The sequence below is a fragment of the Protomyctophum parallelum genome (genome assembly GCF_964188405.1).
Source record: "Protomyctophum parallelum genome assembly, chromosome: 21".
Taxonomy (NCBI): Eukaryota; Metazoa; Chordata; class Actinopteri; order Myctophiformes; family Myctophidae; genus Protomyctophum; species Protomyctophum parallelum.
In genome coordinates, this window is record NC_139713.1 from 3,098,794 (window position 1) to 3,115,922 (window position 17,129).

The window sequence follows — 17,129 nt, forward strand, 5'->3', positions numbered from 1 at the left end:
AATGGGGCTTTCTCCTGGCAAAAATAGTACTTTCTCCTGGCTAAAATATTACTATCTCACCACGATCAATGGCTAATTCCAGGGCCTCAAACCCAGTAAACCCGCGCGGCCCATTTCCCTTTAGAGCCCCTATAGCCACGGCCCCGGGGCTAATGTGGCCCTGGAGTGGCCCGCAGTTACTGCACTTCGGTTACATTATTTCATTTTATTTTTTTAGTTTTGAGTACCAGGGTTGACTAATTGACACACTGTGTTCCGGATGTTGTACATTAGAACCCATTATGTTTCTATGTCAGTTGTTCTAGAACTATTTGATGTCAAGGACCCCATGAAATTATATATGTAATTGGCTGCCCGACCCCCCCCCCCCCCCCCCCCGGCCCCATCTGAAAATATGTATAGTTCCAGACTATACAAACTACTATAAAACTGTTCAAACATTGACCAAATTGTCAAAAATAGTAAGCTATTTTCACAATTTAGCTTGCAGCTATTTTCGCAATATGTATCTGTCAAACTAAATGTAATGCGTCAACTCCTACATTCAAGTGATTGTCAGGATGGGGGGGGGGGGGGGGTGTCATGGGCTGAAAAGGTTTGAGAACCACTGCCCGAAATGTATCAAAAGATAAAATGGTAAATGGTGCATTTATATAGCGCCTTTATCCAAGGCGCTTTTACATAGATTGTGCATTACATTCATCCATTCATACACCGATTGCGGCAGAAGCCATGCAATGTATACCAACCAGCACATCGGGAGCAATGTGGGGTTCAGTGTCTTGCCCAAGGACACTTGGACATGTAGACAGGAGGAGCCGGGATTCGAACCGCCGACCCATGGATCACTGGACGACCTGCTCTACCTCCTGAGCCACAGTCGCCCCTGATCACACCTGTGTGAAGGCATCTTATCATCATACATCATGACGTAAAATAGACACTGACGTGAAATTGTCCATTATTTGTCAATGGGAATTTAATGTTTGTGTAGGACAAAAGCTGGACATAATATGAGGCCATAAAAAATACGCAGAAATATACAATTACATGACCAAAAGCCACCCAATCCAGCCAATCCTATGGCTCAGAGCATTTAGACCTTTATAAACGATCTGCTGCAGATCAATCCAGGCATTAGAATGGGGAAGAAAGGTGAATTAAGTGAGTTTGAATGTCATATAATACCAACGGGCTGGTATTTCAGTATTTCAGAAAGTGAACATGGTATAATGGTTGGTGCCCAACCGGCTGGTATTTCAGTATTTCAGAAAGTGAACATGGTATAATGGTTGGTGCCCAACCGGCTGGTATTTCAGTATTTCAGAAAGTGAACATGGTATAATGGTTGGTGCCCAACCGGCTGGTATTTCAGTATTTCAGAAACTGCAGATCAACTGGGATGTTCATGGACAACTATCTCTGGGGTTTACATGGTGCAAAGGAGACATTGTCCATTAAGCAGCGGTTCTGTCACTGTGGCCACTGGCTTGTTGATGCCAGAGGAGAATGCTAGGGTTACAGCTGAAACTGAACTGAGGTAACATTTTTTTATATTTCTTTATCCCACGATATTGTAACCCATTTTTCACCCCTGTGTCAATTATCTAATGTGATCCTGGGCTCTAATAATAATAAATATGAATGTATATGAATCATATACATCATCATCATGAATCATTTGGCTCTTACATACTGAAGTATTACAGTAGTACTTAGAGAATGAATGTTTTTTATATAGATCTAGATATAGTCTTTAAGGGGACTTTTTATGATAATTTATGTTTGCATGATCTGTGAATGTAATTAGTTTAGTCTCATAGTCAATTCATCTACTACTAACATGGTTCTAAGCAAACAAAGATACCAATACACTTGTTTGTTATAAAATACATGAGATAAACTGTGTTTATTGAATGTGTGTTTCTATGTCTTGACGGCACCTCGCCCCATGATGGACTTCTTGGTGTTTTTCTCGGGTTTCAAAAGGATTATATAACACTTTGGTCCAAACAGCGCCACCAGAATGCCAAAACTAGACGCTAAGATAGCAAATATCTCCACTACATCTGCATATTTGCCTGGAGAGCTGATATATGCTGGGATGAAGGCTATCCACACGGCACAGAAGATCAACATGCTGAACGTGATTAACTTTGCTTCGTTGAAGTTGTCTGGAAGATTCCGTGCCATGAATGCTAGGAGGAAGCTGAGGAGTGCCAGTAAACCAATGTAACCTAACAACACTCCAAAACCAACTGTTGATCCAACATCACACTCATAGACTATCTTATCATTGTGGTATTGAGTGTTTTTATGAGGAGTTGGTGAAGCAGACACAAGCCAGGCTATGCAGATTATTGCCTGGATGGAAGTAAGAACCAGGACTGTTCCTCTCTGCTGCATGGCACCAAACCACTTCATGATGTCTGCACCCCCAGGCTTGGAGGCCTTGAACACGGCCAACACCACCATAGTCTTTACCAGGATACAGGAGATACACAACACAAAGCTGATCCCGAATGCAGCATGTCTCAGCTGACAAGTCCAGACCCTGGGGCGGCCAATGAACAGAAGTGAACACAAGAAACAGAGTTTGAGTGACATCAACAGAAGGAAACTGAGTTCCGAGTTGTTGGCGCGCACCATGGGTGTGCTTTGGTGATAGATGAAGATTCCCAGGGCAATGGCACAGATAAGTGTGCCTAGCAATGAGATGGTTGTCAAGGAGATACCCAGGGCCTCGTGGTAGGAGAGGAACTCCATGATCTTAGGGACACAGTGGTCACGCTGGGGACTGGACCAGAAGTCCTCTGGACAACTGGTGCACTCTGTAGAGTCTGACAGAGACAGCAAGAGATGAAGATTAATGGGAAAGACAAGTACCGTATCATTCTAATCTAAAGATAATCTACTGTACACAGCTGCTGCTCTACCCATTACACCATTTAAACCAACCAGTCTCATTGCTGATCTCTCCCTCAGAACAAGCGATGCAGTCAAAGCAGCAGACAGGTTCTCCTTTCCTTATGGCCACACGGGTTCCAGGGGAACAGCTGTCACTGCACACCGACCGAGGAGGCTACAGGGGAAACAAACTGCAATCAAACTCAGTCTAAGCTATATCACATTGACATCAGGTCGACAATATTAGTTAGAAAGCTGTGACCTTTTTGGATTCAAAGTTCCAGACGATTCGGTCTTCCTCAAGGATGAGTTCTTCGCCTGCAGAATCTGACTTCTTGAACACGCCTACTGCGAGAACCGTTGTGCTTCCATCGGGGAGCCACGCCCAGTTTATGATATCATAGATCGGTAATGGATCGCCGTTCTCGTCAAATGATACTTGGTCGCCCAAGGCCATGGTGAAGTTGATCTTTTCCAGGTAATGCACAAGCTAGAGCAAAACGACGAAGAGCAAGAGACTCTTACCTATACTGTAAATAGTCGCGGTAACCAATTGACATTAATGAATTAATGTCCCACCTGCCATGGCTTTATGGTCTGCAGAGTGGCACAGCTGTGCCCGGTGAAAGGCCCTCTTCCTGGGACACACTGCAGCATGGCATGGAGGGCGTGGGCCAGAGCGTACACAGCCTTGTATATATTGTACTCTGGCCTGAGGTCAGACACATCCAACAGGGTGGTTTCTGCTGTCTGTAGGTCCTCTTGTCCACTACACACCCTTCCACCAGCGTCCACCCACTCTGGCGGAAGGGGCGCAAATTTACACCGAAACGTTTGCTCCCAAAACTGCCTCACCTGAAGAAATACACCAAAAACCAAAATATGCGAAAATGTGACAATTCACTTCACTGTGTGAATGTACTCATGAAACGATAGTGATACATTGGAATTTTTAATAATACTAATAAGTATTATGATTAGTATAATAATTGTATTTTCATTTTCGAGCCACCGTCGGTCCCCTTCGCTAGAGTTATAAGCGCTAACATGATAGCCGCGAGGTCACGCTAATTTCTTATTGAGCTCCTAAAATCGTCCCCCAGCTCATATCACCTCAATTCAGAGAGCAAACGCGCGTGTAATGTATTGGACAGAGTTTTAGGATTTTTATGACGTCACGCCACGGAAGCCAGCGCTGCCTAGCGACGGCCCGGGAAGCTAAACTGCGGTAAACATAATCGTATTAATTCTGGATTCATCAGATCAACGAAACCCGAGATTCTTGGGTTCTGTCACAGCAGGGTTTTAATACCTAAACCCGATAAATCTCGGGGGTTCTGGCGTAGATTGTGCAAAACAAAAGACTCACTAAGGCATTCTCATGGCTGCTGTCTGGGTCTTTGTCGGGGTGGATCTTCAACATGAACTCCCTGAGACCCGGTATCTCTCCGCGGCGGATGGCGATGCCCAGGGTGCCCCCTAGTGACGGAGTGAAGTGAGGATTCTGGGGTCCGATGTAAGACGTCCAAGGCTCGTTTGTGATCCACTGCAGACCGGTTAGATTCTGCTTCACCACCTGTTGGTTGTGTTACAACGTAAAGGGAAACGATGATCACAGCTCCACTAGTGCTTTACTGTAGCTTAATGTAATGTAGCTTTTTGTGCAGAGAAGTGTTGACATAAAAAAAACTAAAGGAAAACAATGAACATGAATACCAGTGAGCGTAGATTGATTAAGCTAAGAAACTGACTAAATTCCACATGAAACAGAAGCCCTAACCTCCTTCATGAGATTCACCAAATAGCTCCCGTATACAAATAGAACGACCACACGGGCTGTGGAGGTCTTCATCACGGTGACGATCCTCCGGAGCTCCGACTGCTCGTGGCCCCAGGGCAGCACCTCCAGGTAGGCCAGACAACCCAGACCGGACTGGGCCAGGTCTTTCTGGAAGATCCGGGCGGCATCGTGGCCATAGTCATTATTAATAAACAGCAATCCTACCCAGGTCCACTCAAACCGCCTCATGATCTGGAGAAAAGCTCTCACCTGAATGGATAAAGAATGGAGAGACATGTGCTTAGGATGAACTAGTCACATAACACATACTGGTGACAGCTAGAGCCATAAGAAAATATGGCAACTGTGTTCATATATGTTTTACTTAATTAATTTAATGATTAACGTTTTAACTAAACATTGACCTAGTACAGCCCCCGACCAAGTTTTAGATTTTGGCCCACTGTGTATTTGAGTTTGACATCCCTGTCCCACACAGATATTACACAATGAAAAGGTTCTAATCATTCTCTTCTGATGCTGTCAGCAATGACCTTAATTCAGCTCCAGCAGTAATAAAGGTCTCCACACACCGCGCGCGAATCGGATGCGAATTCGGATTTTTAGCGGCGCTATAGTGTTTTCATGTGTGTTTTAATTTGTCTGTGTGTGAATGGAATGTGAAGCAGGGCATGAAATAGAGAGCACTCGTGCTCAGCAAGTATGGGTAATAAAGGTAACAAAATTAAAATAAAAAGGTACATGCATGATCAATTACGTTCACTTGACTATACAGCGTCGCAGTCCCTCCCCCTTTCAGAACAACGAGTGGCCCAGGAAATGAATCGCAATGCATTTGTCCCATAGCCATTTCGTGCTTTATTTATTTAAAGACCTTTTAAGCGTCGTACGAAGCCAACTCTTGTCGTGACAAATCATGACAACACACACAATATTTTGGGCCAAACAAATAATTAGAAAGTACTAAAGAATTAGAAAGCACTAAAAAAACGGCAGGTTACAACCCTTTTGTTGTTGTTTTTCTTCTTTGTAATTATTTGTTTGGTCCAAAATATTGTGCGTGTTGTCATGATTTGTCACGACAAGAGTTGGCTTCGTACGACGCTTAAAAGGTCTTCAAATAAATAAAGCACGAAATGCCTATGGGACAAATGCATTGCGATTCATTTCCTGGGCCACTCGTTGTTCTGAAAGGGGGAGGGACTGCGACGCTCTAGAGAGGACGTTTTGTCACGTGTGTGGAACATGGCCTATACGTGATGTTTTGTATGTAAAGTTCAGTAGATATTTGACGGAGACCGCACACCACAGGTACGTTCTTTATTGAGAATTCTGACGTCAGAATACTCAATAAAGAACGTCCTTCTTGTACCTGTGGTGTGCAACAGGGCTCCATCCAAATGCCTACTGACGTGTCTTTAGCCCCGGAACGCAGCCTGTCGATGTTCTACGTCCGCTCTGGTATGTAAAGTTCACCTGGACAGCAAGACTCGGGATGGTTCTAAAGAAGGAAGGGAACTGAGTCCGGTCACTCAGACAGGAGCAGGTGGAATAGTAACTTACCTGGGAAAAAATAAAGGCACAAAACACGTTTTATTCTCCTGTACTGTATACATCCAATCAAGTGCAACATATATTCTGTCCTATGTCACTTTTTGATTATGCCTGAAGAAGGTCAGTAGACCCAAAGCTTGCTAAATGAATACATTGATTGTGCAGCAGATCTGTTGAGTGTACGGAGCTACCCTTTATGTTCCCTCTGTGGCTCCAGCACCTCACTTAACCCATTCTGACCTGAGATCAGATTCATACGACACACACTGGTCCTGATGAACCCATTCTGACCTGAGATCAGATTCTAAAAATGTCAGTCGCTCTTCGATTTTTCAAAAATAGCAGATCTGCTATTTTTCAATAGCTAAAGCATAACATGATGCCGACACCAAAATGGGTGCCCGGTCAGAATGGGTTAAAGGACCACTTCACCACTTTTCAACCTATCTTCATATAATAGGTCCTCACTAATAATCTTGAAGAAATGGCGCAATTTGTTTCTACTCGGTCTGTGTCTCATAGGACTGCTGTGGGCAGTTCAGAAACCGTCTTCCAGTGACATCATCGATGGGGAATACAAGCTAATAGAAAATGCAGGCTTTCTATAGTCCTGAAAAGTTGCAATGCGGAAATGGAAGCCATCGTTCTCACGATAATGATTTTTTTATTTTTTTATCTTGTTTAAAAAATAATCTGCCTAATGATGTCACTGGAAGACGGTTTCTAAACTGCCCACAGCCCTCCTATGAGACACAGACTGAGTAGAAAAGAATCGTGCCATTTTATCATGATTATTGGTGAGGACCTATTATATGAAGATAGGTTGAAAAGTGGTGAAGTGGTCCTTTAAGTTTGTTCAGTGGATGAGCGGTGGTTCTTTTTACATTATATTTTCCTGTACTAAAATAATGCAAAAAACTGTTCATACATTTTCCCCCAACAAGCAGAGAACACTCTGACATTTCCCTATGCTTACCATTTAAAGAATAAAGAAAAGGGAAAATATCTGTATAACAGTAAGGAGAAAAGTGAATGTAGGAATGCACCGTGTTATATTTATATTTATATTTATTCATATTATATTTTATATATTTGACCTCAAACAGGTTTACTATATTACCCGAAGTAGTGATGTCTCCGAAACAATATTTAACACTCATGCCATATCACAACAGCACAATATCCAAAGTCAAAGACAATATCCAGTCTAATAATATGATACGGATATAATATTGAGACTAATATTATATTAGTCTTAGCATCGTAGTAAATCAGTGTCATACATATTCTGAGGAAAACCTGGAGACGTGGCATTCAGTCATTTATGTGTCTCCTATCAAAATAAGAACAGTATAATGATCAATGATCAAACAATGTCCACAGATAAGACCAAGTCTTTGACGCACGGACACATTTTTGTGTGTACGGACACGTTGATGACCCAAATGCTCTGCCTGCCAAGTAAACTGGTGTTTGGATGTTTGGAACTTACCAGGGGCACCCTGTATAGACCTAATATTCTGTAGGAAGTGTGGAACTTACCAGGGGCACCCTGTATAAACCTAATATTCTAGAGATAGCGATGGCGTTCGTTGAGGAATCAGGACCCACGATTCCCAGCGTCGGAGGCGACCCGGAGCATCTCTGGTCCATTTCAAAGCGCTCCTCTCTGCCACTGATCAGCGACATCGCCGCACGATATCCGACTCCGAGTGAGTAGCAGGTGTCGTAGAGACTGTATCCCAGGGTGACGTTGGGCAGCAGGCTGGGGCTGCCGTTGATCTCGGTAATGGCGAAAGCCATGGTCTGGGCCCATCTGAAGCCTTCGATGTTAAAACTATAACACACATAATAATAATAAAGCCATGGTCTGGGCCCATCTGAAGCCTTCGATGTTAAACCTATAACAGTAACATGCTATGTTATCTTAAAGCCATGGTCTGGGCCCATCTGAAGCCTTCGATGTTAAAACTATAACACACATAATAATAATAAAGCCATGGTCTGGGCCCATCTGAAGCCTTCGATGTTAAAACTATAACAGTGACATGCTATGTTATCTTAAAGCCATGGTCTGGGCCCATCTGAAGCCTTCGATGTTAAAACTATAACACACAGTCACACACATAATATAATGCCTATGCTGTAACAATGATCACATGTCTATAAGTTAGAAATATCCTGTGGCACTACTTACTATCTATCTATCAAAACAAGTTCCATGTTATCCAGTGTTGATTTTGACAGCAAATCTTGATTTTAGTTTTTTTTTTATCCCACGATTTTGTAAACCATTTCTCACCCCTGTGTCAATCATCTAATGTGATCCTGGGCTCTACACACCCTCCACCAACCTAGTCCCCATATATGGGGGACAAGGGGAGAGCAACGGACTTGAACTCATGCTTCCTTCATGCCTGAGTGTCCAAGTTGCTCCTTTACACCTGACAGGGGGGAGTTTCCCTGGTTGGACGTAGCGCGTGGAAGGAACACGTTATTCCAACCAGTTCCTTTCCCCTCCATCAGGCTGGTCAGTGGGAGGCAGTTTAGTGACCAGGATTACTGCATGTTTTTGTGAGGGTACCTACCCTAGGGGACACGGGGAGAACATGCAAACTCCACTCCAGAAAAGTTTAGTTTTAGTCATAGTCTCTTGAATAGTTTGTCACATTTGAGTCACCTGGAATGTATGTTGGCGGGGCTTGATGCCGTAATGACTGATTTTACACTGACAATAGCCGATCTACAAGCTCACAAGACGTTGACGCGTTGTGAGCTTGTCGGTGAGCTATTTTCAGCATGCAACCAAGTGTAAAAATGACATATACTGGATCTCTTGTCCACTAGTCCCTTCCTATCATTTTGCTGACGAAATTGTCAATATATTCATGCAGTCACAGTTTTAGTAATCATATAGCTTAGTTTCCATTTAGTTTTTGTCACTAGTGAAAAAACGAAAACAATTTGTAATAGTATTAGTCGACAGCAGTTGCTGTAATCTTGCCTGCTGTTGTACTGTACGTGTGTGATCAGGCTATACACTCACCCGTAGCAGGAGGGGTTCTGTGGCTTGGAGGTCTGTGATCAGGCTATAAACTCACCCATAGCAGGAGGGGTCCTGTGGCTTGGAGGTCTGTGATCAGGCTATAAACTCACCCATAGCAGGTGGGGTCCTGTGGCTTGGAGGTGTCTGTGATCAGGCTATACACTCACCCATAGCAGGAGGGGTCCTGTGGCTTGGAGGTCTGTGATCAGGCTATACACTCACCCATAGCAGGTGGGGTCCTGTGGCTTGGAGGTCTGTGATCAGGCTATAAACTCACCCATAGCAGGAGGGGTCCTGTGGCTTGGACGTGAAAGACAGCTCATAGACAGGATACAGGTTGATATAAAACAAGCCACCCAGAATGAAGTCGCCGGCCTTGTTGATTCTGTTGATGTTAAACTGAGCCTGCAACTCACAAGAAGAAGAGGAGGAGGAGGAATTAGGTGAGGAAGACGACGAAGAGGAGAACGACGAGAACAATATCAAGTACAGGTAGACGTATGAGAGCATGAGGCGAGTGTCTAGAGAAGCCCTCATGGCTGGCTGTGCCTCCTCTCACGTCTAGCCCCTTTCCCCAAATACTTTGTCCACTTGCTACATTTTTATACACAGCGCTTATAGCGTGCGTTCCACTCCCAGCCATCTGAGCAGAGGCACACGTACATATAGGGGCGGGGCTTAACCCATTCTGACCTGAGATCAGATTCTACAAATGTTCTTCTATACATCCTGACAGTTTTCTGAAAAAGCCATATATGTTTCTATATGTCAGTGGTTCTTTGATTTTTCAAAAATAGCAGAACTACAAGCTCGTAGCGCGCCACTCGGTGGCGCGCTATGAGCTTGTAGATCTGCTATTTTTAAATAGCTAAAGCATAACATTATGCTAACACTAAAAGGGGTTCCCGTCCCCAAAATGGGTTTTAAAGGACCACTTCACCACTTTTCAACCTACATTACCTTCATATAATTGGATCCTCACTAATGATCATGATAAAATAACTAGGTCTGTGTCCTCCTATGAGACTTTAAAAAAAATGCTGGGCTGTGGGCAGTTCATCACCGATGGGGAATCCAAGCTAATAGAAACGGCTTTCTCTGGTCACTAAAACTGCCTCCCCCTGGCCAGCCGGGGCGCCTGATGGAGGGGAAAGGAACTGGTTGGAATAACGTGTTCCTTCCACGCGCTACGTCCAACCAGGGAAACTCCCCCCTGTCAGGTGTAAAGGAGCAACTTGGACACTCAGGCATGAGGGAAGCATGAGTTCAAGTCCGTTGCTCTCCCCTTGTCCCCCATATATGGGGACTAGGTTGGTCTCCCCTTGTCCCCCATATATGGGGACTAGGTTGGTCTCCCCTTGTCCCCCATATATGGGGACTAGGTTGGTCTCCCCTTGTCCCCCATATATGGGGACTAGGTTGGTCTCCCCTTGTCCCCCATATATGGTGACTAGGTTGCTCTCCCCATGTCCCCCATATATGGGGACTAGGTTGGTGGAGGGTGTGTAGAGCCCAGGATCACATTAGATGATTGACACAGGGGTGAAAAATGGGTTACAAAATCGTGGGATAAAAAATATATATATATATAAAAATAAAAATAAACGTTCTCACGATAAAGAAATCTTGTTAAAAAGACGATGCCGTCACTGGCAACTATACATTTCACCATGGACTTTACTGTATAGGCCGCGTTAATGGACTGCATCATGGGTTTTAGGAAAGCATTCATTTAGATGTGCAAATTAACACACACGGCTTTTGTGAAAAGAAAACCTAGAAATGTGTTCTCTATCTCCACCAGGCCTGGTTGTCTATACCCAGGACTGTGTTCTCTATCTCCTCCAGGCCTGGTTGTCTATACCCAGGGCTGTGTTCTCTATCTCCTCCAGGTCTGGTTGTCTATACCCAGGACTGTGTTCTCTATCTCCTCCAGGTCTGGTTGTCTATACCCAGGACTGTGTTCTCTATCTCCTCCAGGCCTGGTTGTCTATAGACCGATTCCGTACCGGTTTCATGGTTGCAGCCTACGTATTTCCTGTAGGCGGACTCGACATAGCTGCGGGAGTAAAACCCTCACCAGGCGCACCTCTTCCACTACAGTGAACGGCAGAGTGACTGATGTTAGTTTGCCTCAAACTTTACTCCTTTACCTGCTTTTTTACTAACACTAACATTACAAAGATGCCCAGAACATCGAGATGAACCTGTGTAGTTTATGGCTGCTCCAACAGTAGTGGCAACATAAAAAAAAAAAAAAAAACGGAATGTCTAATATCCACCTCGGTGGCGGAGACCAGAGCCATTGAGTAATGGTTGAGACAAAGCAGTGAAGGGTCCTGAAAGATACGTAATTTCAGTCTTACCCAATACCCAATCTTTCTGTTTTATGAACACAAGGCTGCTGTATTTTATACCTCATACTAAGCATTTAAAGTATGAGGCATAAAGTACAGCAGCCTTGTGTTAATAAACAGAAAGATTTGGTATTGCGTTATGTATCTTTCACTGCTTTGTCTCAACCATTACTCAATGGCTCTGGTCTCCGCCACAGCGGTGGATATTAGACATTCCGTTTTTTTTTTTTTTTTTATGTTGCCACTACTGTTGGAGCAGCCATAAACTACACAGGTTCATCTCGATGTTCTGGGCATCTTTGTAATGTTAGTGTTAGTAAAAAAGCAGGTAAAGGAGTAAAGTTTGAGGCAAACTAACATCAGTCACTCTGCCGTTCACTGTAGTGGAAGAGGTGCGCCTGGTGAGGGTTTTACTCCCGCAGCTATGTCGAGTCCGCCTACAGGAAATACGTAGGCTGCGACCATGAAACCGGTACGGAATCGGTCTATACCCAGGACTGTGTTCTCTATCTCCACCAGGCCTGGTTGTCTATACCCAGGACTGTGTTCTCTATCTCCTCCAGGCCTGGTTGTCTATACCCAGGACTGTGTTCTCTATCTCCACCAGGCCTGGTTGTCTATACCCAGGACTGTGTTCTCTATCTCCTCCAGGCCTGGTTGTCTATACCCAGGACTGTGTTCTCTATCTCCACCAGGCCTGGTTGTCTATACCCAGGGCTGTGTTCTCTATCTCCTCCAGGCCTGGTTGTCTATACCCAGGACTGTGTTCTCTATCTCCACCAGGCCTGGTTGTCTATACCCAGGACTGTGTTCTCTATCTCCACCAGGCCTGGTTGTCTATACCCAGGACTGTGTTCTCTATCTCCACCAGGCCTGGTTGTCTATACCCAGGACTGTGTTCTCTATCTCCACCAGGCCTGGTTGTCTATATCCAGGACTGTGTTCTCTATCTCCTCCAGGCCTGGTTGTCTATACCCAGGACTGTGTTCTCTATCTCCTCCAGGCCTGGTTGTCTATACCCAGGACTGTGTTCTCTATCTCCACCAGGCCTGGTTGTCTATACCCAGGGCTGTGTTCTCTATCTCCTCCAGGCCTGGTTGTCTATACCCAGGACTGTGTCAGTCGTGGGGTGCAGCCGTTGTAGGGCACAAGGAAGCTGCCGGGGGAATATAGTTTATGCCCCCTATGCTATGCAGGGCAATAAGGGCATGGTGCCCCCTATGCTATGCAGGGCAATAAGGGCATGGTGCCCCCTATATGCTATGCAGGGAAATAAGGGCATGGTGCCCCCTATGCTATGCAGGGAAATAAGGGCATGGTGCCCCCTATGCTATGCAGGGAAATAAGGGCATGGTGCCCCCTATGCTATGCAGGGCAATAAGGTGCTGTGTTTTTATTTTATTGTCAGTATTGTGCCATGTCAACATTATGTTGAACTATGACACCACATACAAATAACAACAATTCCAACAGATGTTGATTGTCCATATATATATACATTTAACATTTGTCTGGCTTTTGAAATCACATCATATATGGCAGCCAAGTCTATGGACTTTTAAGGACGTAAAAGAAACAGCACTCCGCATGCAGGCGTCATGTGGCAGCCAAGTCTTTGTTTATAGCACTTTCTTACAAAGCCTTTTTTCTAAGAAATGGACCCTGCTGCTCACACATCAGTGAAAGGCAATTACAGGTAAATGTTATGGAGAATAAATTACAGGTAAATGTTATGGAGAATCAATTACAGGTAAATGTTATGGAGAATAAATTACAGGTAAATGTTATGGAGAATAAATTACAGGTAAATGTTATGGAGAATCAAAGTCCTGTCACCTGACTCACGAGACCATTTTTGTGACCCTTATGGGTCTGTAACTCGGAGAGCGTACAAATGGAACCAAATGGATCCTGACGGGTCCATTTGGTTCCATTTGTACGCTCTCGGAGTTAAATTAACATTGTTTTTTTACAATATAAATTGGGGGTCCCAGAGATATAAATGCCATTAAATGGGGCACTGCATGTAGCCTAATTCAGTTCAAACTGGGGGGTCCTTGAAATTAAACGGGTTGAGAATCACTGCTAGAGCTGTAAAGGTCTTCCCTTATGGGGGTCCCTGAATCACTGCTAGAGCTGTAAATATCTTCTCTTATGGGGGTCCCTGAGTCACTGCTAGAGCTGTAAATATCTTCTCTTATGGGGGTCCCTGAATCACTGCTAGAGCTGTAAATATCTTCTCTTATGGGGGTCCCTGAATCACTGCTAGAGCTGTAAATATCTTCTCTTATGGGGGTCCCTGAATCACTGCTAGAGCTGTAAAGGTCTTCTCTTATGGGGGTCCCTGAATCACTGCTAGAGCCGTAAACATCTTCTCTTATGGGGGTCCCTGAATCACTGCTAGAGCTGTAAACATCTTCTCTTATGGGGGTCCCTGAGTCACTGCTAGAGCCGTAAAGGTCTTCTCTTATGGGGGTCCCTGAGTCACTGCTAGAGCTGTAAAGGTCTTCTCTTATGGGGGTCCCTGAGTCACTGCTAGAGCCGTAAACATCTTCTCTTATGGGGGTCCCTGAATCACTGCTAGAGCCGTAAATATCTTCTCTTATGGGGGTCCCTGAGTCACTGCTAGAGCTGTAAAGGTCTTCTCTTATGGGGGTCCCCGAATCACTGCTAGAGCTGTAAACATCTTCTCTTATGGGGGTCCCTGAATCACTGCTATGTAAAAGTCTTCCCTTATGGGGGTCCCTGAATCACTGCTATGTAAAAGTCTTCCCTTATGGGGGTCCCTGAATCACTGCTAGAGCCGTAAACATCTTCTCTTATGGGGGTCCCTGAATCACTGCTAGAGCTGTAAAGGACTTCCCTTATGGGGGTCCCTGAATCACTGCTAGAGCCGTAAACATCTTCTCTTATGGGGGTCCCTGAATCACTGCTAGAGCTGTAAACATCTTCTCTTATGGGGGTCCCTGAATCACTGCTAGAGCTGTAAAGGTCTTCTCTTATGGGGGTCCCTGAATCACTGCTAGAGCCGTAAATATCTTCTCTTATGGGGGTCCCTGAATCACTGCTAGAGCCGTAAATATCTTCTCTTATGGGGGTCCCTGAGTCACTGCTAGAGCTGTAAAGGTCTTCTCTTATGGGGGTCCCTGAGTCACTGCTAGAGCTGTAAAACTCTTCTCTTATGGGGGTCCCTGAATCACTGCTAGAGCTGTAAAGGACTTCTCTTATGGGGGTCCCTGAATCACTGCTAGAGCCGTAAATATCTTCTCTTATGGGGGTCCCTGAGTCACTGCTAGAGCTGTAAAGGTCTTCTCTTATGGGGGTCCCTGAATCACTGCTAGAGCTGTAAAGGACTTCCCTTATGGGGGTCCCTGAATCACTGCTAGAGCTGTAAAGGTCTTCTCTTATGGGGGTCCCTGAATCACTGCTAGAGCTGTAAAGGACTTCCCTTATGGGGGTCCCTGAATCACTGCTAGAGCTGTAAACATCTTCTCTTATGGGGGTCCCTGAATCACTGCTAGAGCCGTAAACATCTTCTCTTATGGGGGTCCCTGAATCACTGCTAGAGCTGTAAAGGTCTTCTCTTATGGGGGTCCCTGAGTCACTGCTAGAGCTGTAAATATCTTCTCTTATGGGGGTCCCTGAATCACTGCTATGTAAAAGTCTTCCCTTATGGGGGTCCCTGGCATATCTCTTCAAATCGGGGGCTGATAAGTGTCGATTTGGGGGTCCTTGACATGACAAAGTTTGGGAACCACTGTCCTATACGCACCTGTCACCAAGATAATGTGTACCAAATTATGTGTGAGCTTTGGACAAAATCAAAAGTCAAGAAATGCAGACTCATTCAATGAGCAGCAGGCCACAGCAGGCAATCTGCACTTTGCAACCCCTTCTGACCTGAGATCAGATTCTAAAAAATGTCTTCTACATCCTCACAGTTTTCATTCTGACCCGAGATCAGATTCTAAAAAATGTCTTCTTTGTCAGTCTGTCAAGGAAATGTGGAATACCTAAGTTTTACATTTAAGGACATCATAAACCAAACCATGAGAAGCTGTTTTCTGTCCCCACTGACATTTGACCTCAAAAATAGCAGACCTACAAGCTCGTAGCGCGCCACTCGGTGGCGCGCTACGAGCTTGTAGGTCTGCTATTTTTTAATAGCTAAAGCACGACATGATGCTGACACCAAAATGGGTTAATTGAGGCCTCTGGGTCTGACGGTGCGGTCACAGAATGGACTCTTTGTATTGTGAACGGGTCCAGATCACTGGGCGGGCACTATAGCTCTGGTCCATAGCTCTAATGCTCTGGACAAGTATAGGCTGCATGAACCATTCACATGAATGCTATAAGCTCTGATCCATATAGCTCTATAATGCCGTTGCATTTAGAGCTATATGTTACCGTTGACTTCCGCGGCTCGCATGAATGCAGACCAGCCCCTCGTCTGTGGTGGAAAACAAAATAATGTTTTACCTATACTCACCAATACAAAGACGGCTTGTGTAATTAGAAAGCCTACTCTCCTTAGTGGATGCATTCGATCCCTGTGGGCTCCCCCAGAGGAGCTATAGTGTCCTTGAGCAAGACGCTGAACCTCCCGATGTGCAGGTTGTCGGTGCCTTGCATGGTTTCCTCCGCCATTGGGTGAATGTGCTGTAATGCACAATCTATATGCAAAGCGCTATAAAAATTGCACCATTTACTATTTAGATTTTCATCTGTTATGTGTGTGGGAAAAAATAAATGTGTGTAAGGAAAGGAAAGGTACTATGTTTACCCAGGGTAACTGGACTAAGGAAAGGAAAGGTACTATGTTTACCCAGGGTAACTGGACTAAGGAAAGGAAAGGTACTATGTTTACCCAGGGTAACTGGACTAAGGAAAGGAAAGGTACTATGTTTACCCAGGGTAACTGGACTAAGGAAAGGAAAGGTACTATGTTTACCCAGGGTAACTGGACTAAGGAAAGGAAAGGTACTATGTTTACCCAGGGTAACTGGACTAAGGAAAGGAAAGGTACTATGTTTACCCAGGGTAACTGGACTAAGGAAAGGAAAGGTACTATGTTTACCCAGGGTAACTGGACTAAGGAAAGGAAAGGTACCATGTTTACCCAGGGTAACTGGACTAAGGAAAGGAAAGGTACCATGTTTACCCAGGGTAACTGGACTAAGGAAAGGAAAGGTACTATGTTTACCCAGGGTAACTGGACTAAGGAAAGGAAAGGTACTATGTTTACCCTGCAGGGTAACTGGACTGAGGAAAGGAAAGGTACTATGTTTACCCAGGGTAACTGGACTAAGCTCAAGAACTTGTTTACAGCCAGGCCCTGCTCATAGAACATGTCATGGTAGAGGTTCAATGCCTTGCTCAAGGGCACTTCAGCGGTGGTAATTTTAACGTGCCGGTCCGGGGATATGAACTATAGCGACCTTCCGATATCAAGACCGCTCCG

At 44.7% G+C, this 17,129-nt stretch overlaps 1 protein-coding gene across 1 annotated transcript; it reads right to left on the minus strand.

Annotated features, from left to right (window-relative positions):
- Nucleotides 1–1,926: 1,926 nt before the first annotated feature.
- Nucleotides 1,927–8,080, minus strand: LOC310879125 (extracellular calcium-sensing receptor-like; the record flags this gene model as incomplete). Its single annotated transcript, XM_083793565.1, has 8 exons — nt 7,805–8,080; nt 6,185–6,271; nt 4,688–4,957; nt 4,277–4,483; nt 3,487–3,762; nt 3,170–3,397; nt 2,959–3,082; nt 1,927–2,840 (listed from the first exon to the last, which is right to left on the minus strand). The coding sequence occupies exons 1-8, from the start codon at nt 8,063–8,065 to the stop codon at nt 1,927–1,929; spliced, it is 2,367 nt and encodes a 788-aa protein (XP_083649691.1). The 5' UTR covers nt 8,066–8,080.
- Nucleotides 8,081–17,129: the final 9,049 nt, after the last annotated feature.